This window comes from Miscanthus floridulus, chromosome 1, assembly GCF_019320115.1.
Source record: "Miscanthus floridulus cultivar M001 chromosome 1, ASM1932011v1, whole genome shotgun sequence".
Taxonomy (NCBI): domain Eukaryota; kingdom Viridiplantae; phylum Streptophyta; class Magnoliopsida; order Poales; family Poaceae; genus Miscanthus; species Miscanthus floridulus.
Window position 1 is genome coordinate 147,199,010 of NC_089580.1, and position 21,852 is coordinate 147,220,861.

The following is a 21,852-nucleotide window of genomic DNA, read 5'->3' on the forward strand; positions in this document are numbered from 1 at the left end:
AAAAGACTCGGGAGTATAATTTAAAACGAAGAGAGTACCAGCTCCAATTCCACTCCAGTCCACGAGTCAAACGTGGGACGTCGCAGGCGGAGGGGCAGTGTGGGTGGAAGACTGAACTATTGAAGTGAACATTTCGGACAGTTTTGTTCTAAAATTTCTATTAATAACCGGACACGTTCACTGGGTACCTCGCTAGCACCCGTACCTTCTTTTCCTATTCAGAAAAAAATAGGAACTGCACAGAAATCAGTTGAAGGCCTGGAAGGCCAGCGACACGGAACCAAACCACAAGCGATGAGCACTAATTGCAAGGATAAAACACAGCCTCAAGCCTTCCCAGAATTATTTATAAACTCATGCTGGGTTCTCATTTGATCCCTGTTTTCCTCATCCTTTGCACTAGGTATGAATAAACGGCCATACAAGTAGTCAACCTATCCAATTTCTATGAGAAAACGCACAAAATACATATACACCGCCACAACACTGGAAAACTTGTCTAAAGGGCACCACCATGACAACATTACATACAGAAGACTTGATCACATCCCATTTGAGGAGCTATTCTCGCGCAACATGAAAGCTAAACCATATTGGAAAAAAAAAAACAAAATACATTTACACTCGCATTGGCAGTTTTCTACAATTGGCAGGCGGGGAGAAAGAACCACTACTGAAGAATTTACAATCACGAAATTGAATGGCCATCCTACCTTGGATGGTTCCAAGGAGAGGGTGGCTTGTATGGAAAACCCTGAGGAGCAGATCCACGTCCTAAATCAAGACTATGAAGTTGTTCCATCAGTTGCGACCTTCGCTCCTTGAAGAAATCTAGTCTAGTTGTTAGTTCTACCAAAGTGGAGGATGTGACCATTGGTTGCCTCCCAAATTCAATGCCCTAGCATACAAAAGTATAAATCATCTTAGAAGCTACAGCAACATATTTAACAACAAAGCACTGCGAGTCTCGCTTACCTCTGCCAACTTTGGGACATTGATGGACACAGAGGTGTTCTCTGTTGACATACTTGTTGAGGCTTCTGTGCCTCTTGATTCGCTTGAGGAGGCATCAAATGAAAGCTTTCGTGTGAGTGGCCTCGAAGAACCATAAGGTAGCACATGCTGCTTGATGTTTCTCCATTGTGATGACTCCACGGAACTCCCCTGCAGACATGATTCAATGTAAGTATTGCTTGATGCAGTATAGAATCCACCAACTTTTCATCAGATTTAAACGGGAATGCCACACATAACCAGTCATTTTAGCATATAAAATTTCCAATGTAGTTGCTAATGGATGGACATGTAGACTAACGTGTTATGAACACCAAGATAAAGCTCCAAAAAATTTCTCCATTTTTTACTAGACAAACTCAACTTTAGCACATGGAAATTTTGCAGTAAATATTAAACCTCCTGAATAAAGGTCGGTCCATTTTACCAAAACACTGCGGAACTGCGGAAGTTAATTTTGAAATTATAAGCATGAAACTCCAACTGCTGCTTCTGCGTAATTTGGTCACTAACAGCTTTAGTCAGTAATCAAAGCATAATACTCAGGTATTCATTTTGACATTTTCTATCACTTAATTTTTGCTTACCAGCTGGACAGGTTTTAATTTTCTAATTATACCAGCCATGAACAATAAGAGTGCCATTATATTGCAAAACTGAAAGTTTGTAATCAACATAGCATTTCAAAAGAGAACTGAATCATGCATGCTAACAAGTCAAGCTCTAGGAATTGAAATTTCAAAAGAATTTCGTAACATACCTCATTTCTCTGCTTCTCTTGATTGCAGAAAGCAAGGTTCATATCAAATCCTTGTTGAACAAAGTTGCTGGTAGATCAAAAGTATCATGTCAAAATCTGGGGAACATGGGATATACAACACGTCTAGAAGCATTGACCTGCTAATTAGGAATGCAAGAATAGTCTAATCCAGTGACATAGCGCATACAGTAGAATCTATAATACAACTTACAACCAAGTTTAGCATGACTCGCTGATATTTAAGAAATGAATTCCCTTGAATGGCTTAGAACTACAGACAAATCCCCTTGGATTCGGACCGTTGCAAGAAACCAAATTCCAACATCGCCTGAGATCTAGAAACATCCCAAAGGATCCTACAAAATTCCTCCATGAATCCTTTGTTCCAAAGGGGTAAAAGAAAGAATTTGTATCTTACTGCTGTGAGAAGTGACCAGGAAGGCGGTGATGACGATCATTCGCATCCACTACAGAGCCATACTGGTGTTGACGTTGTTGATTGAGTTGGAGGTGAAGCTCTGCAACCTTCTGTTTTAACCTTGCAACATCAGCTTCAGCGAGAGCAATCTCCTCAAGCTCTGCCCTTGTCTAAAGTACACAGGGAAGAAAATGAGACTCAATAAAACAAAGCCAGAAAGTTTAGGTATGGTAGAAGGTAGTAAGGTACCTTCACGTCCATCGAACGAGCACTTGAAAACTGTCCAGAAGACATGCTCAAGCCAACCTCCAATGCAGCTCGCAGATCCCTCTCAGCTTGTAGCTGTTCTTGCAACCTGGAGACCTACAATTATAACAGTTGTAGAAAGTACTATTATAAAAGTTATAAAACCATGTACACATCTGGATTATTCAACAATAATATCAGCAGCAAAATAAAGGGCAAAGTACACATTTGACACCCCCAACTTTTGGATTATGTTCAGTTTAAGCCTTGAATTTAGCACGGGTACTATTTTTTGCCCCCTTGATTATTGAGTTGTGTGCGATTCAAACCTTCCATATAGCTAGCTTATAGGTTATAAGTTACTGACAGATAAAAGACCATCTATAATTTCCATCTATAGGCAGGACCACCCCAGCCTAGCAGGGACACAGATTTTCAAGGCTATGCTTCCTCAGACTGTCATCCCCCCACCAAAAAGAAATAAGGTAAACCTCTATCCATTCTTGCCTAGCGACCAAGATTTTCACACTTGTGTCTAGGCTGCAAAATTCCATATAGAACGCTACTGAAGTGTTAGAGGGATTCATTTTCAACGCTACTGAAGTGTTAGAGGGATTCATTTTCAATAAAAATCCAAAAGCAGGTTTCCTAGTGAGATGCAAGAGAGTTCTGTAGTGTTCTTGCTATTCTCCTCATGTGCACCCCCCCCCCCCCCCCCCCCCCTCCCGGGGGCACCCCCTTCTTTTATGTTGTAACCTCGTCGCGAGATCTTTCGGGCCTGGAAATAGGCCATATAACTTAAATTTCTTTTTCCACCTAAATAGAGAGGCAGAGCTCCTACCATTTTTCTTCTTTAACAGAAAAGAAACAACAACAGAGGGAGTGTCTTAGTCAAAGAGGTTTCCAGTTTCCTCGATCCTTTCTCATGCAAAACTGTGTGCATGAGATTTTCATCTCGCAAAGCACCTAAGTGAAAAGAAAGAACGCATCTTCTTCCTTTTTTATTACCTTTTCTTGCATGTGTACAAGGCCCAATCCATTATTTTCGAAACGAATTTTGAAGAACTACTAATCCTTAACTTTTCAAGGAATCCTTCATTAGTGGATGTGAATGCTTTTTCAACTCTTTCAACCTTGGTATCACAGACTAATTATACCATAGGTATAGGGTGTTACAAAACTATTTCAAAAAGCAAATTAAAGCCAGCAGGAGAATATAATGACATCAATCATCACATCTCCCAACAAACCAGTAGCAAGTTCATAGTAAAAGCTTTTGACAGTTTGAATAACATGCTCCAGAGATGGGGGACTATACCTAGAAATCCAAGGTAAACAGGACATCCCAGGGGCCAAGTTACCAAAGATATACTCCCTCCGTTCCAAATTATAAGTCATTATGGCTTTTCTAGATACATAGTTTTTGCTATGCACCTAGATATACATGATGTCTAGATACATAGTAACAGCTATGTATCTAGAAAAGCCAGAACCACTTCCATTTTGGAATGGAGGGAGTACTTTCCTTCTTAAAAGTTTCTCAAAAACAAAACCATGGATAAGCAAACTGACAAGTGACAAAACAAGGAAATGGAGCATACATCCTGTTCCAAAGCCAATCTGCGTTCATGTAGCGCTTGTTTTCTTCTTTCCAAACTCGCCTGTAGAATTGCATTCCCTCTAGCCTGAGAGGCACTTACACTATTAGACTACAGGAAACCACTAGATCAAGGTTAATGAGCACATATGTGCATTCTTCCCCTACCTCTTTGGCAATTCTGTTTTGCAGATCATTCTTCGCAATCTCGAGCCTTTGAATAGCAAGCCTGAAATGTTTATTTGCGTAATAAAAGTAAATAAATTGAACTCTGGTTACAAGCATTCAAGAAAAGGAAAGTACCAAAAGAAAAGTGTGCTTTGTTTGTAAAACACAGAGGCAGATGTGGCAACATAACGAGAAAGCTAAGAAACAATTATTGTCATTGTTAAATAGTGAGCTTCAAATACAAACAATATTCCATATATATAACTAAGTACTTATAATTTGGAACGGAGGTAGTAAGAATGGACAAAAACATGCTACAAGACTACTGTCATAAAAGGTGGTATTAAATTCCCTCAATGCAAATTACTTCTCATAGTTACAAAAATCAACAAATTCCACTCCATGAAAAATTAGTCACATATGGTTAATGATTTAATGGCAAAGAGCTTACTCTTCTTCTCCAGATGAATCGACTGATTCTGAGTTTTGGCTCTTCCTTGCCTGCATGAACCATGCATATGAATCAGGATTTGAACAAGGCTAAGGCTATACTTAACAAAAAAAAAACAAGAGAAAATGGAATTCAATTAGGGTGCAATCAAAGGAAAACAGAAAAAAAAATGCAAACTAGTTTTCTTGCTTACATTATTCCTCCCCCAAAAGTTACTCCGCTTCACATGTGGGTGAGATCCATTAATTTTGTTTGACTGTCTCTCTACAGAATATTCAGAACTTTGGCTCGGTACAGAAATTCCAGGATCAAAAGAAGAAAGGATCTCCCCCATAGACAGAGTCTCATGACCAACTGTTGGATTAGAAGGATTGTTTTCAATGAGTAAGGTGTCCACATTCACTGAACCGTTTTCAGTTGAACGGCTATTTTGTACTTTGCTCAAATCCAAATTTCCTTCCAACACCTCCACAGGGCGTTCAGCGTATGACTCCTCAGCATTGACTGCCTGTTCAATCAGGAAAAGGGCAGTAAGCAACAGACAAAGTACAGCATGGAAACTAGCACATCAACAAATACAGCATTAAATATTAGAACTCGCTATAACAAAACCTAGAAAACAGTCAACACAAGGAATGTTGGTGACAGAAAGGAATGTAACAAGCAAACATGCTATCATAAAAATTGTAAATCCACCAACAAACCCTTAAACATAGTTCTTCCTTAGATGCATATCCAAAATTTAACACAGACAAAATGGGGCTTCTGGCCTGCACTATCATTTAATTGCATACACACTAGATGCTGCTAGGTAATAATGAAAATTGGCAACACTTCCACTCAAGCCATTCATATTTGTATTGATCAATGACAATGTTAAGTATATCAACAGGCGCATCACGCTTTGTATGCCACCATTTCATATCATCTCTTGCACACCAGTACCAAACCCACATTAAAGACTCACAGTAGTAATAGTAAAACCACCAAACACCAATTATCAGAAAAATCAAAAGAATGAAGCATAGTAGCACACAAAACCAAACCTTGTAGTCATAGAGGTCGCTGCCAGCATATCCACTGCTCTCACTCAATTTTCCACTAAGTATACGCTCCACGCCATTGTCATCATCCATTTCTTGATCTACATCATTTTCTGCATCATGAAATCCATTGCCCTTGGCATCCAAATTCCCATCATCAGTTGATGCTTCAGTACCACTATCTTCAATTTGAGATTCAGGTGACAAGGAACATCTGAGGTGTTGATCCTGTAAAAATGGTAATCATAGATGATCAATTGGGAGTGATGCTTTCTTTCTGTTGCTCATGTGCAAATTTTTAAGCACTGCTAACATGATATATGCTCAAAAACATTTTTCTAGAGCCAAATTCAATGCGGATACTGCAAAGATTAAATCCAAGGCTGAAAGAATCTTACATGAAAAATGCCATCATATTCCTCCAAGAGAGTTGCGACAATTCCTTGAGCACTGTTTGCGGCGTTTGCTGCAGCAAGAAGCTGAGCAGAATCGTCACCATCCATATCAAATACCTCATCCATCTCACATTCACCAGCCAGAAGTGGACGCAACAGAAGAGGTGCCATACAGGCAGCAACTGCCGATGCAGTCATTCGATTTTCAGAAGTGTGAGATGCAATGGTGTGCATCATTTTTAAAATTCTACACAAAAAAAAGAAAAAACATTACAACTATTTGAGGAACGATTTTTTGTAGTAACAAATGTTCCAATACTTATGCTTCACATCATTAATAGCAGGGATGAATGCAATAAATACATTCACTTAATGTTGTGAAAATTGTAATTCTGAATAAAGTAGACAAATATTGTGAAGCCAAGGAGTATTAGTGATTATTTTAAGTGCAAGTAGCATCTGCAAGACAAATAGACAATAATGACATGCTTAGCCTCATTAGCAAACTGTATATCACACACAAATTATCATGCAGTGCATTTAGCATAAGCTATTAACCTGTCTGACCAAGAGAAAGTCTAACGATAAGATAACTTACCCAAAAAAATAAACTAGATGTTATCCAGTGCTTAAGGATATTGCTATGATAAAAAAATGGAAAACTAACCTCTGCAACAACCTCCGATTGGGCTCAGGAAATGTCTCAGATATAGCTGAACGCATAGCATTTACCCTAGCATCCTTAGTTTCCAGGCCTAGGCAAGTGAAACAGGGTAGGAACAGTAAGCCACATAGTAAAAATCAAAAGAAAAAGAATGCATGAATAGTCCTGGGCTCTTGGATACATCCATAATAATCATCTGAGTTATTAAGATGCAACACCCCTAGTCCACTACTAAAGTTTTAGTCTAAAAAAAAGTTTCGCAAGCTTCAGATGAACCCAACATGATCCGCCAACAAAGAGAAATCCATAGGTGCAAGTTCCGCTAGTTATATTTGGCCAGTGACCAAAGTAACCATTGTTACTCGGATACCTGAGTCCTACATAATTGTGTGAAACTGGACACCCACACTTGTGTTGGATTCCAAATGGTATATGGCGTGTACCAAACAAATTTGATGCTTCCATCAGCCACAACCAAGTTGGACTCTGAAGAGAGCTGCCTTATGCTTATACCGAAAAAAACACAGAGGGCTCCCTTTCCCATTAATTTTTATGAATACAGATGTGGTACTTTGTATGAACTACTCCCTACAGTCACAATAGCACCGTTTTGGACATGGACTTTGACTGCTTATTTCTACTATACTATGTTTACAAACCATATCAAAATATATATTAAGATTTTTTTAGACAAACCTACATGCACGCTACCAAATGTTCAACCTCAACAAGCACAAAGTAATTGATTATCAAAGTTTTCATAGGCTGACTGCAAACAACCCAAACCATCACTTGTATGACTGTTTACCTGTTTACAGTACTATAAACAAGACAATTCCTAGACAATCATCAGCCCCACCATACCATCCATAAAGAGATTTAAGGCATATAATATTTACATCACATCACAGAACATATAAATAGTCAAGCATAACTGGCTTAAACTAAATATAATACTTACGAAACGCTTCCAATAATGCTGTACAGCAAGAAGCAGGCACGGGGGATGATGGTAGCTCTCGGAGAACATGCTGAAGAGGCATCCCAACCAATACAGTTAGTGAGAAGCAATTATCAATTATTCATGATCTGTGGAGCATCAAAAAAATATGAAACTGCAATTGCATGGGTACCTTTACACAGTCACCGACAATGTGAGCATCCTCATCTGCTGAAAACTCGGTCCTTCCTGGTATGGAATTGAAATGATATGTAGGCTAATCAACATAATGTTGTCAATTTGTCATACCAACACAAGAAGCTGCCAAAACCAAAGACCTAACAACCCAACAACCCTCCCTCCCTCCCTTAATGCATAGCAGTGGCAGGCAAGGTGATATGAACATAAAGGAGGAAAGGAAGGGGAGGGGGGCTATACTGACCCAGCCCATCCACTCCCATAAGGCCATAATCATACTTCACTCGATGCCTCCCTGTACCTCCACCTATGTTTCTGCATTCCCTTTCAAAGCAGCGCCAAACACTAGATCCCAGTATCCCTCCCTCATGCAGCGCTGTCGCTCCTCCTTGTCACTCTCCATGCCCCCTCACTGCCTGCACCGCCCCTCAGATGGAATACCGACGCATCACCCTTCCAAGTCGACTTCAGCCGCTACTCCCCTCTAAATCAACTGCCACCATAGCTGACTGGAGATGGTGCATCCCTGGTCCAACAGCCGGAGCCAGCAGGGACAGTTTCTTATTAGCCTTGTTGGCAAGTTCCCTTCCTATCTTCTCCCTCCCTCCCTCCCTGCCACTGAATTTTGTGCCTTGTCGCCTAGGCGAATGTTGGTCCCTCGCTGCCCTGCACAGGTAAGCAGTAAGCTTACCAGCACACACACTCACTCACTATGGCTAGAGGTAGAAGAAGGGGTGAGCACAGCACACACACACTGCAGAAGCTCCAGCGTCGGCCAAGGCTCTGCCTCTGGTTGCGGCAACTGAACTGACTTTTTCATTGCATAGTGGTAGAGTATATACAACTCATGTACCAACTATAAGGTACACATGAGCATGGCTGAGTACAGCCCCAACTACTACTAGTACTAGCAGTACAATTCCTACCTCAGCCCACTACCAAAACATGGCTGATGTATTAGCTACCAACTAATGAACTAGTGGTGGCCTATTGCCTTAATGCCTTACTGCTACAGCAACTATTGCCAAATCTGCTGTGCAGCAAACAAAGAGAGAGAGATCAGCAGCAGATTATGTCTAATGTTTAATAATACTATTCAAAATAAATGGTGCCAACCTTGTTCATATTCTTGCAACCTCCTGTCAACTTCTTCCACATCTGCAGCCTGCCTCAAAATTCCTTCCACTTTTATTCCTGCAAGAGAAGATTTGCAAAACAACCAAAACTCATGCCAAGGAAATTAACTTAGCAACATGTAAAAACTTCAGGTTCAAGATAGTTTTTGCCCCCACCATGTTTCTCAAGAAAGCGCAGGGCTTTTTCTAAAAAAGAAGGGCTGCCATCAATATCCTCAAGTGCAAGCAGAATTGGCCTGCCTGTCACCAATGACTTGATCGGCCTCTTCTCTCTCCCTGTGGACAATGGGGAAAGGCATAATTAATAAAGTTCTGAAGATGAGAAGAATGAAAAGAAACAGTGCAGCAGGCTAACAATTTGGAATAGCTCCTTCATATGTGTCAGCTGTGTCATTACGAAATATCCCATTATGTCCCATCACAAGAGCTGCATTTGGAGCTTGTGCAAGAGCTGCTTCCAATGCTGTTTTCCACTCAAACAAATCTTCAGAAGTTTCTGCCTGTATTATGATTTACAGAGGTGAATTTTTTAAGAGATAGAGAACACAAAAAACTTTTATCAGAGGGACCTAATTATTGAGTCAAAAAGAAATGCCGAATACCTTAAGAGTGAATGCACGACCATCACGGCCATCTGGGAAAAGGACGGTCAACAACTTCTTGTCTTCTCTGACTACCACACTGCAAGTGAGAAGTGCTCATAATACAGTTACTGATGCACAACAAACACAACAAAAAGGAACATGAAAAAGGAATTACAAGTCTGAGATAAATACCTCCCAGAATTGTTCAAATCAATCCCTCCTAGAGTAACATTCACTTCACCACCTCTTTGGGGCAAGGTACTCTGCAACTCCAACAAAAGGTTATTAGTCAAGTGAGAAAAGGCGTGCTTACACGAGATATAAATTGGATGGGTAAAATAACAAGAGAAAAAAAAAAGGAAATGGCCATGTAGTAGTTCAATTCACTGACACCCTTCCCCAGACCCCGCACAGAGCGGGAGCTCTCTGCACTGGGTACGCCCATGTAGTAGTTCAATTAAATTCTACTAAGAATATCAAGGAAGAAGAACAAGCTGCTAGGCACAGCTAAGAATCTTGCTCTATAGGCTAGAATGAGGGTATAGTTATAGTGGACAACAGACGAAGAATTTAGAACTAATGAGGGCAGTGTTGTATGGCTGAGGCAAGGAGGAAATGTCATTCTGATTTCTGCTTGTTCTTTTTTGATAATCCTCCTCTTTTAAAAGAATTTAGAACTGATTGTTAGGGCGGAAGTTTATTTAAAGGATCAAATCTCTAACTTCCTTATCTAATTTAGCCAACTTAATGGGCTACAGAGAGACGGGGATATTGATGAAGATGTTAGCCATAGAATCAAAGCAGGGTGGATGAAGTGGCGCCAAGCATCTGGTGTCCTATGTGACAAAAGGGTACCACAGAAGCTAAAAGGCAAGTTTTATAGGACGGCGATTAGACCTGCTATGTTGTAAGGTGCAGAATGTTGGCCTACGAAAAGACGACATGTTCAACAGATAAGTGTCGCGGAAATGCGTATGTTGTGTTGGATTTGCGGTCATACAAGAAGGGATCAAGTTCAGAACGATGGTATACGTGATAGATTAGGGGTAGCACCAATTGAAGAAAAGCTTGTCCAACACCGGTTGAGATGGTTTGGACATGTCCAACGGAGACCTCCAGAGGCACCGGTGCGTAGTGGAATCCTAAGCCAGGATAGTAACGTGAAGAGAGGCAAAGAAAGACCGAAGTTGACTTGGGTAGAGGCAATAAAAGGAGACTTGAAAGGATGGAATATACCCAAAGACTTAGCCTTAGATAGGAGTGCTTGGAAAACAGCTATTCACGTGCCTGAACCTTGATTGCTTCTGCTGGGTTTCAACTCTAGCCTACCCCAACTTGTTTGGGACTTAAAGGCTTTGCTGTTGTTGTTGTTGAATGGGCAATAAACAAATCCTGATTGCGGACCTGCTGCTCATAGCATGGGGTTTATCATTCCAAAATAAGTGGTCTTTGATGCAAATCTTTATACAACTATATGGTATCCGATAACATAAGTTAGTTCTTATACATCCAAAGCAAGGAAGAAGCACAGTACAGAAAAAGATGTGGCACATGGTAACATTACTGCTGCATGTAAGACATATAGCAGAGAAGAGATTGACTTATAAACATATCAACACTTCAACAGTGAAATCAACCAGCGGTCTGCTATTGACGAAGTGAACCAGCAAATACTCATGCATGTTGTTTATTTCTGTATGAATGTAGACAGAAACTGAATTTCCAGGGTGCAATTTGGAGATAAGTATCTAAGTTCTAAGTTACCAGATCCATAAGTAGTACTCCCTCAGTCCAAGAATGATGAGCGCATAACGTATGGGGCCGAGTCAGACACTAGCGTCGCTTCACAGCGCACACGCTGTTGGTTGGCTAGCTCTTGCTGTTTTTCGTTGTATGTGTGATGGGCTAACACAAGCTGCACTAGTTGCATCGGCGTTGTCACATGGATCACACAAGCATGATTGGCTGCACGTGGCTCCGATACAATGACGATTAATTTAAATGCAATGATGCAACACGGAGAGGGATTTCCTCCCCTTAGTCTCGGTGTCCAACCCTTAGGTACTTATCAATTCTGGATGGAGGGAGCATCATTGTATCAGTTAAGGAAATCTACGTTGTACTACCACAAGATGTAAATCAACCATCAGATGTTACAGTTGATGGTAATTTCTCCTTGGAATGATTTATATTGAAGTTCCGATCTAGCTAAGCATAGAATTCTGACAACACAGAGACTTCAGGTAAAGAGGTACTAACAGGATCACTCTTGAAGAAAACCAATGATGTTCGTGTGAGGATGAACCAACGTTTCTTCCATGATTTCCATCCAATCCCTGAAAAAGCAAGATGCATGAGTTCTCTTTCTCAATAAACAATAAGAGGTACTAACAGAACAGAACTTAAAAGAGTACAATTAACCATGTTGAACTGAACTAATGAGATCAGTGTCGAATCAAACGAATTTATATAGCAAAAAGATTGTTTGATCACTTGATTTTATTATATTAAATAATAATTCCAATAACTCAAATTGTTTGAGCAAATAGATTGAGAAGTTATTTAGTTGGTTGATTTGCTGTCGAGCAAAAAAAAACAATTTGAAAAACTAGTGTCTAATACATGACTGTATATAACAGCGGTTACTTTTCTTACACAATTAACTCAGGAGAACTGAGAAAAAAAATTGATACAAGCAATGATTTATTTTTTTCATGCATAAAGCAGCTCCTTCAGGCTCATCTTTAAGAAACAATCTTTTCAGTTTTTACATACAATTCTAGAATTTTCTTCAAGTTCGTGGTGAACATATATTTGATTTTTCACCAAGAACTAACATGACATGAGCACCATGTGGGAAACACTATGTTGAAAAAGATAGATAGGGGGATAAGTGGTTACCTTTGGATGATATGAAAAGAGGCCCATTCTTGAAAACCTGGTTAGAACGGTTATGGCATCAGACATGTAATACAAACAGCAAATAATGAAAGAGTTATATAATGCACTAGCCCACCCCCAAAATCCTAGTTTTCAATCATGCACCACCAAAGGCTGATTCAGTATAAGTAGTATGGAGCAATAAAAAAATGTCCTGCTCAGTTAAGTAATTTTGATTTCAGCTCTAGTGAAAACGGGAAATGCCCAGCTGTATCCTAAATGCGGCAAGCATGAACAGGTACTAGGAGTCACCGAAGTGGTTCGCTTCAATTGGTCAATGCATCTGTGTTTTTTTCTAAAATAAATAACAAGATGTTAATCATATAAGTATCTGGGCTGGTCCATTAACGACAAACGTCTTTTTTTCAATTTCCATGACGCCTGCATGTTTTGTGGCTATAAGCCCGTTGATCCATAAAGAATGTACACATTTTGGATGGTTCATGGCAGGCTGTGCTACAGTAAGTGTATTCCCATATCAGCCTCATAGATTCTTCTCCCTCGTTGTATTGTTGCTTCTCACAACCACAATATCACTCGCTGCTTGGTTTCCTATATACTCTAGCATGTTTTTACTGTTTCCACCCCATGTTGCATACCACGAATACCCTAGCCTGATCTTCCTTTTTCAGCCTGTCCCATGTTAATTAATATCACTTTCTTTTGCGGAAAAATCAATATCACTTATCTCAGCAGCCCGCCAAAACCCCTAAGTTTTCAAGGCAGATCACTCCCACAATGCTCTTCACAGCATTGTGCAACCAACACAACAGCCTCTAGAAATGCACTTCTAAGTTGTATCTCCGCCGCATCGTGATGGCAAATTTCACCTACACCCGGTCCAAATCTGAACTGCACTGCCAGCAATCCACCAATATCATCATCAATCCGTTCAAGTGTAGCTCCTGACTCCTGAGGACCCAGTCGAGCGGAAACTCTACAGGCCGTCACCTCAGCACCGCAATCCAACCAAGGTCCAATCCGCCCTGTTAATAGTAACAGAAGCAGCGACTTGTACAGGCCAACACCCACAGTGGAGAAGCGCATCCTTGCAGCTCAAGCCATGCGAACTCAACAAGCAAGCAAGCAAGGTACCGGGCAGCGAGCACCCAGCGATGCGCGAAATGGAGGAGGGGTATGCCCATCGGCACCGGATACGAAAACCGCACCAAACCCCCCGCAACCCCCGGGTACCCACGCAAGGAACCGCGCGAACATACGCACCGTGTTGCCGTTGGCCGCCGCGGCGCCGCCATCTCCGCGCTGCTGGTACCGCTCGAACGCCGCCCCCGCCACCGGCGCAGACGACATCCCTGTCCCGCCTGCGCCTGCGCCGCCGACGACGACGACGCCGACACCTCAGATCGGCCGCCCCCGCGCTACGGCAGCCGCTGCATTGGATCCGGAGCAGCCGCAGTGGGCGCCGCCGCCGATCTGGCGCGCCTCGGAGGGGCGGCCGTTAGGGTTTGGGTTTTGTGCGGCGGCTTCTGCAGGAGGAGGCAGAGGCGGAGAGGGGAGGAAGGGGTGGTGGTACGGCGACGGGAAGGGGAGGAAAAGGAAAGCGACGCAGATGGTAGCGCTGTCAATGCGATGGCAGCAATGGCGCTGTCCGTCTTTCCTCTCTCTCTTCCTCGTCCAGGTCCAGCAGCACGGGCTGGCCGCTTTGGAGCCTCTCGGGCGGTGGGGGAGTGGGGTTGGGGCCTTGCTCTCTACGCTTTCTCTCTCCGCTAAGCTAAAGCCAGCGTTCGGGTGGTAGGTGATTTGTGTTAATCTTTTTCGGTTAGGCCCCTGCCCCATGGTTGGAATTTGGGTCCTAACTCCTAACTAATCTTACCTATTATGTCTAATAAATATAAAAATGTATAATTCGTATTAATAAATCAATCAAGCTTAAATTTAACTAAATATATAAAAAAATATTCATATTCATATAACATGTAATAAACATCATTAGATTAATCATAAAATATATTTTTATAATAAACATATTTGAATATATTAATTTAGTACTATTTTAATAATTTGTCAAATTTTGACTTAGTTTAAAACTATGATTACATTCTTTTTTAATAGATGTAGTATTTTGTGCCTAGATTTTTGAAATCAAAGAGAGCGGTGTTGGCTTAGTAATTAAGTGTATTTTCTCCAATGAATTTATTTAGTAAAAAAATGAAAATATAAGTAAATAGAGAAGAGTAACTGGGAAGAGCAGACATAACCTTATGCCCTGTTTGACAGACTCGCTCTAGCAAATATGTCGATTTCCTAGAGCTAGGAGTCTGTAGCTCTAGGAGATCCTAGGTCTAGAGTTGTAGTTATATCAAGTGCATTTACATGACACATTTCATTTATAGTTTAGATTAAACATAAATATTTAAATCACCTTAATTTAGTTTATAATCTGCAGATCTAATATAAATCTCAGAGCTATGGAGCTATTCTAAACGAACCCTTAACACAGCATTTGGCTTGGTCATCCAAAAAACGAGGGCAAAGAAAGTCCTTTTATAATGTCATGGTGATGGCATATAATGGGGGTTCTGTGTTTTAAGTGTGGTTCGCTGCACTACGCTCGTTATTAAAGTTATGCATATAAGCTAGCTTCATCGTGAACTAGTGATGCATTTATCCCTACAAATATGGTGATTTGATTGTTATACAGGAAATCACGTGTCTAAAATTTAATCCTAAAATATCAATCGATCGAGATTCAAGAGTTTGAAGTAGTGTATTCCTCGTGATATTCGAGCTGTCTGAATATCATATAGCTAGCTTCATCGTGATGCGTTGATCTCTACAGATACGGTGATTTGATTGTTATATTGGAGTTCACGTGTCAATATAAAATTCGTCCCAAAATATCAATCAAGAGATTGAAAATAGTCTATTTCTCCTTATTCAGTTGTATCTCATTTTCTGTAGAGACTTCACTGTGAGAGTGTGAGTGAGTCTTTGCCAGTAACAAGTGGCGTCATTATATGCCGTGTCAAGTAGGGACATATAACAAATAAAAAGAGAAATCGAGCCGTCTGAGGCTTTTTTACCTGTGTCAGTGCCTCACCATTATTTAAACAGCAAAGGGCGTATTAGCTAATTAGCTAATGTGTTAGTGCCGCCCGCCGCCCGCCTCTGCCTGGCTGGCTGGGCCGTTTGAGAAGTGTGGCCCCTGCATCTCCTTTCGCTTTGTTTGGTTCCTAACCTGCTACAGTATCCCGCGGGTGGATCGTCTCGTGGTCCTCGTCCGGGCTCGGGCGCGCCGGAGCCCGGAGGCCGGACCACACCACAACCGCTGAGCAGCGGGCAGTGGGCAGTGAGCGAGCATCTCTTGCCTCGCGACGCCGCCGGCGTTTGGCGGGCGTCGTCCACTTTCACTGGAGTCCAGGGCAGTTTTCGGCTGGGATAAATTTTCACTGTTTATGTAGAAAAACACTATTTATGCTGGAATGTCGTGGAAGAAAAATACTGTTCCGGCTGAAAAAAGAAGTCGAATAAGCCGGTTTTTTTCCCAGCCGAACACTGCCCTGGGCTCCTGGCTCCGCACGCCCACCATGATGAGTCGCCGAGCTGTCGCAGGTCGACACGTTTAACGTACTTTTGTTCGGGCACCATACGCCCCTGCTGTGTATACGCTCAAGTGTACGTATTTGCCGGTATATAGAAGACCATGTTGTATTTGTACGGAATCGGGTACGGTATCTCACATCGGAACATTCCTACCCTAACGGCCAGAAACACGCACTACTACACAAATGATTTTAGGCGGGCACAAAATCCAACCGCCTCCTAAAATGCTGGGCTATTAACAGAGACGGTCATTTTTATTTACCGAGACGGTTACGTTTGCTCGCCTTGTAAAATCGATTTACGGAGGCAGTCAAAATCCAACCGCGCCTCCTAAAATCGATTTACGGAGGCGGGCGCCTTAAGACAACCGCCTCCGAAAATGGCCTATTTTCAGAGGCGGTTGTCTTAAGGCGCCCGCTTCCATAAATCTATTTTCGGAGGCGGACAAGCTATAAAGCTTGCCTCCGAAAAAGGCCGAGGCCCAACAGGCCCAGCGCGGCCCGATAGCTGTCTTCATATAAATAAAGGAAGTTAGGGTTTCTTCCTTCAGTCACTCTCTCTTCCTCTCCCTCTTCCTCCTCAGCCGAGAGCGGCGCTCTCCCTCCGACTCCTCCGCGCCCTTCCTCCCCCGCGCTCTCTCACCCTCAGCGCCTCCCTCACCTCTCCCTCTTCCCCATGGCAGCACCCACCCGACGTCCACACCTGCGGCGGCTCTTCCCTCTCCCCCACAGCTGGCGTAGGGCGTCCTTTCCTCTCCATCTCCCCCATGGAGCTCGACCCGCGGCGCATCCTTCTCCCTCGAGCTCGCCCGGCGCACAGGAAGGCCGGATCCGGCCCTGGCGCAGGCGGATCTAGTGGCGGTCGGCTCCATCTCGATGGATCCGGCCCGACGCGGGCGGATCTTGGTTAGCCATACTATAGCTATATCCCCGAGACATCTCCACACCTTGATTGGGATACCATCAGGGCCCATCAATTTGCCCCCTTTTATCCTTTTCAAAGCTTCTCTAGCCTCCGATTCTTGAATTATCCATACAAAGCGCCTGTTAGTGTCATCAAACAAGTCGTCTAGCTGAACGGTGGTGTTCTCGTTCTCACCATTAAACAATTTATCAAAATACTCTTGCCATCTATGTCTGATCTCATCCTCCTTCACCAAGAGTTGCTCCCTCTCATCCTTTTTGCACTTGACTTGGTTGAAGTCCCTTGTCTTCCTATCGCGAGCCCTAGCCATCCTATAAATGTCCTTCTCTCCTTCTTTCGTACTTAAACATCGGTAAAGGTCCTCATAAGCCTGCCCCTTTGCCTCACTCACCGCTCGTTTTGTAGTCTTCTTTATCACCTTGTACTTTTCTATGTTGTTTGCACACTTATCACGATACAAGCGCTTATAACACTCCTTCTTTTCCTTAATAGCCTTTCACACATCTTCATTCCACCACCAAGTGTCTTTCGAGTCGTATCCGCTCCCTTTGGTCACTCCAAGCACCTCTGAAGCAACCTTCCGAACACATGTTGTCATCTTCTTCCACATGTTATTTGCATCACCTTCATCATTTCAATGGCCCTCTTCAATGACCTTTTCTTAAAGACCTTTGATGCCTCTTCTTCTAATTTCCACCACTTCGTTATAGCAATCCTAGCTTGTTTGTTCCCACGAGCTTGCGCTAGAAAGCGAAAGTCAGCCACCACCAGCTTGTGTTGAGCGACCACACATTCTCCAGGTATCACCTTACAGTCCACACATATTCGTTTATCCCTCCTTCTTGTACGGATAAAGTTGATTTGACTAGAGTACTGACCGCTACTAAAGGTCACTAAATGGAACTGTCTCTTACAGAAGAAAGTGTTAGCTATCATCAGATCAAAAGCTATGGCGAAGTTTAAGACTTTCTCTCCCTCCTGGTTCCTACTACCATATCCGAAACCCACATGAACCGCCTCGAAACCTGCGATTGATGTACCTACATGGCCATTAAGATCACCTCCTATAAAGAGCTTCTCGCTACTAGGGATAGCTCTAACCAAGCGATCTAAGTCTTCCCAGAAAAACCGCTTAGCACTCTCATCATGGCCTACTTGGAGGGCATACGCACTATTTACGTTTAAGACCATATCACTAATGACAAGTTTAACTAAGATGATCCTATCCCCTTGCCTTCTCATCTCCACCACACCATCCTTGAGGCTCTTATCAATCAAAACTCATATTCCATTTTTATTTGAAGTTGTCCCTGTGTACCAAAGCTTGAAGCCGGTATTGTTCACCTCCTTCGCCTTCTGCCCTTCCATTTGGTCTCTTGGACGCATAAGATATTTACACGCCTCCTAACTGCTGTATCCACTAACTCTCTTAACTTACCTGTAAGGGACCCTACATTCCAGCTACCTAAACGGATCCTAGTTGGCTCGACTAGCTTCCTTACCCTTCGCACCCGCCGAGATAGGTGTGAAGACCCTTACTCATTTTGCACCACACCCGGGCACCGATGTGGCGCGCCACTAAGGATGCAACAACCCGATCCTTGCTCACTTGACACCGTGTCCAGATCGCGACACGGCGCGTCACGGGAGTGACGACCCGACCCTTGCTCATTTAACACCATACCCGGGTTCCGACATGGCGCGTCGCTAAGAGGGTTACGCCCCAACGGTAAAATATGAAACAATGTACTACCGTAATGCTGCTAAGAGAATCTACCAGGAGGTATCTAATTTTCTTCACCTTTTGCACTATTATTACTCCTTGACACTTGGCCTGTCGTTTTTATAATGTTTGATTGATTTACTATGCAACTTTTGTTTTCAGTGTTTGCGCAAAAAAAAAAGATTGTTCTCAATGAAAAGTATGAAGTTCTTGCAAAGCTTAAAGCGTTGATTTTGTTGGGGGAGACACTATTGCTTTCAACCATTTATGAACCTCTAAAGCTCGCTCTGAAGAATATGGGGATCGTCTAGAAGGAACTGACACAATCTGGCATACATAAGTTACTTGAGCTACTCGGTTAAATATTCATCTTGAAATTGGCAGGCTCTTTTTACCCCCCTCTGAGCTGGTTCGACACTTATACATGCAGGCTTCAGGCTACTTTAGTTGTGCAGTTCAAACCACACTACATAGCTGTTGGATCGCTATACTTATCTGCCAAATTTCATGACGCCAAACTTCCTTCCCAGAATATCATAATATGGTGGCACGAGTTCGGTGTTGCTCAAAATCTGTTGAAAGGCACATGACAAATGAAGTTTCTTTCTGTCACTCACTGAACTATATCAATTTATTTATATCTCAGTACCATCACTTTCCTGTCATGTCTGACTATAAGAAACATTTGCAGTTCTGTAGCAAATGACTAAGTTATTTAAGAAAAAAGCCCCATGCTCCATGGGTCCAGTTATCAAACCAGTACCAACTTCAAGAGTGATGGATAAACACCAGATCAGGCCGACTCCAACTCCAATTCCAATGAATAAGCATCAGATCAAGCATATTCCAACTACAACCACAACTCCAATGGATAGACATCAGATCAAGTCGATTTCAACTCCAATTTGAGTACATCTACTGATGCAAATGAGGGCACCTGTATGCCCCCAATAAATTTTATCTTTCTGCCACTCTAGATGTTTATTATGTCATGTTAATGTTTTCTTATCCATATTATATTTGACTGATGTCGGTTTAGAATTTATTGTTTCTTTGAGTTAATATCACCTTATCATTTCATATATCTTGCTGAAGTTGGTTTGTTAATTTACTTTTGAAATTAGTGGATGATTATTCAAGAAACTATTATAGATAACTTAAAAGAGGAGTTAAAATTGGTTCTGAGGAAAAGCATCTAAATATTACTGTAGACACGTTGAATGGTGAGCAAAGGTCTGATTTCAATGAAATATTGATAATTTCAATCCAGTTAGTATGATGACAATATTCTTGCCTTGATGTTTTGCATTGTTACAAAAACAAACTAAAAATTGAATTTTATTTTATTCTTTTTAAAAAAGATATTTGTATGGACACGTGCGTGCCGCACGTGCATGTTTACTAGTTTCTTTAAAAATATAATTAAAAATTATATTTAAAAAAAAGGGAAATCAGAAAAGGGCATGGAGAAGTCGGATGGCATAGTTACCAATGCCATGGCAGCTAGCGCCTACCTTTTTTCTCATCGGGCTTTATATTTTTTTTAATTTTACTATACTAGATATATATGTCCGTGCGTTGTACTGGAGCCACCATTTTTTTATTAAACCTCAGTAATCAGATGTGGACACGTGAGCTCCGAGAACTTTGTGTCAAACACAGACACACTTCATATCGGTACCGAGTAGGATACGGACACGTGAGCTCCGAGGACTTCGTATCATACATGAACACGTGAATCCAATCTTAGTATGGGAACTGGGTAGGACGTGAAAACGTGAGCTCTAAGTGGAGGACAGTTAGCATCAGACATGGATGCGTGAGCAGAGACCGAGATTTGTTATCACCGGGTTGATGAAAGCGTTAGGTGTAGAGATTTGCCTGTTGTTGTTTTGGAAGCGGTTTATGAGGCCGAAGCAACAACACAATAAAACAAAAATATACACCTTATTTCTTTCAAATATTTTTTTTAAAAAAGCACACCTTATCAAGGGAAATCAACAAAGGGCATGGAAAAGTCTGATGACATAATAGTTGCCATGTGAGAGCGAGGCTGCTTTATGACTTGGCATAAAAGAGGGAAGAAGGGTTTAGCACTTTAGCTCTCAAATTGTGATGACTCCACTCCATCACTGCATACGAGTAGATCATGATGGAGAAATCACAATGTTCCATCCAGTCCCATACTGGATCTGACTTTTCTTTTTCCCTTTCTTGTTATTAAATATAGATGGATCTAACTTTTTTTTTACCAATGCATACTAGTACATGCAGATAGTTGTTTTTTGTCCGTAGCATTAACCATCGCATGCTGCAATCCTTGACAGTCATATATAACACTAACGTAAGCATCACATGCTGCAGCCCTCATGCCATTGCCAATTTGCCATGGGCTCATCGTCGCAGCCAATCTTGGCCTGTTGAGGATACAGCAGCCCCACACCAGCTTCTGCAGAGATCACAGCAGTAGGTTTACCCATTCTCATCAAGGCTGTCTTACCCCCGCGGGTCGAGTTTTTTTTTTGAAGTTAGTAGTAACCTGTTGAGTGTTGAGTAAGCCTCTGTACAAAACTATCGTAGGACCAACAAACAGACAGAGGTACAATTTGTGATGAATGAGCAGCTGCCGCTGCCTGAAGATGTTTTTCCCTGTCTCTGGCCCATTTGTCTTTGGAGTTTGGACACGTTTGTAGCTTGGGGCCAACGGCCAAACACTGCACATGTATGACTGCAAGGCATGTAGTGCATTTCAAGTCCTCATCTCATCACATAGAAACCATAACCTACACTCCTACAGTAACTTTGCCAGATTAAGATTGAGCACGTGTGCTGTGACTCCTAAGTAGGAGTATAATGGTTGCCGGTGTAAATCCAAGCCAAAATCTATTGCCACTTTGAAGCAAACTTGGTCCAGATGTAAAACAGAGGTAGATTGATTTGACGAGTGTCTCACAACATCCATGCAGTTCAACCAAACCTAACGCTCCAAGCCTCCAACCTACATGATGTACTCCGTAGCTGACAATATCGAGACAGTTTGAAAACAATCTAGTTTCTCACAAATTGATACACTAGAATACCAAGCAG

The 21,852-nt window shown here is 42.0% G+C and overlaps 1 protein-coding gene across 2 annotated transcripts; it reads right to left on the bottom strand.

Annotated features, from left to right (window-relative positions):
• Window positions 1–471: 471 nt before the first annotated feature.
• Window positions 472–14,255, bottom strand: LOC136543414 (rho GTPase-activating protein 7-like). 2 transcript variants are annotated; one of them, XM_066535872.1, is made up of 22 exons: window positions 13,779–14,255; window positions 12,516–12,552; window positions 11,874–11,950; window positions 9,807–9,877; window positions 9,633–9,711; window positions 9,386–9,530; window positions 9,187–9,306; window positions 9,011–9,088; window positions 7,890–7,945; window positions 7,718–7,787; window positions 6,760–6,847; window positions 6,096–6,339; window positions 5,701–5,925; window positions 4,848–5,162; window positions 4,655–4,704; window positions 4,204–4,264; window positions 4,040–4,123; window positions 2,442–2,555; window positions 2,193–2,362; window positions 1,775–1,841; window positions 976–1,164; window positions 472–898 (listed from the first exon to the last, which is right to left on the bottom strand). In XM_066535872.1, exons 1-22 carry the CDS (start codon window positions 13,863–13,865, stop codon window positions 710–712), a joined length of 2,616 nt encoding a protein of 871 aa, XP_066391969.1. In that variant the 5' UTR covers window positions 13,866–14,255; the 3' UTR covers window positions 472–709. The 2 variants fall into 2 exon arrangements, 1 of the variants encoding a protein (XP_066391969.1); XR_010780794.1 differs by lacking the exons at window positions 472–898; window positions 976–1,164 and adding an exon at window positions 1,986–2,130 and having other exon boundaries at window positions 1,774–1,841.
• Between the last annotated feature and the right edge of the window lie 7,597 nt (window positions 14,256–21,852).

Excerpts from the sequence above, each read along its gene's own strand:
- LOC136543414 (XM_066535872.1), bottom strand. The coding sequence starts at position 13,865 with ATGTCGTCTGCGCCGGTGGCGGGGGCGGCGTTCGAGCGGTACCAGCAG. Across the intron at positions 12,553-13,778 it reads CGGCGGCCAACGGCAACACG|GTTTTCAAGAATGGGCCTCT; the intron begins GTGCGTATGTTC and ends CGTTCTAACCAG. Across the intron at positions 9,712-9,806 it reads GATTTGAACAATTCTGGGAG|TGTGGTAGTCAGAGAAGACA; the intron begins GTATTTATCTCA and ends TCTCACTTGCAG.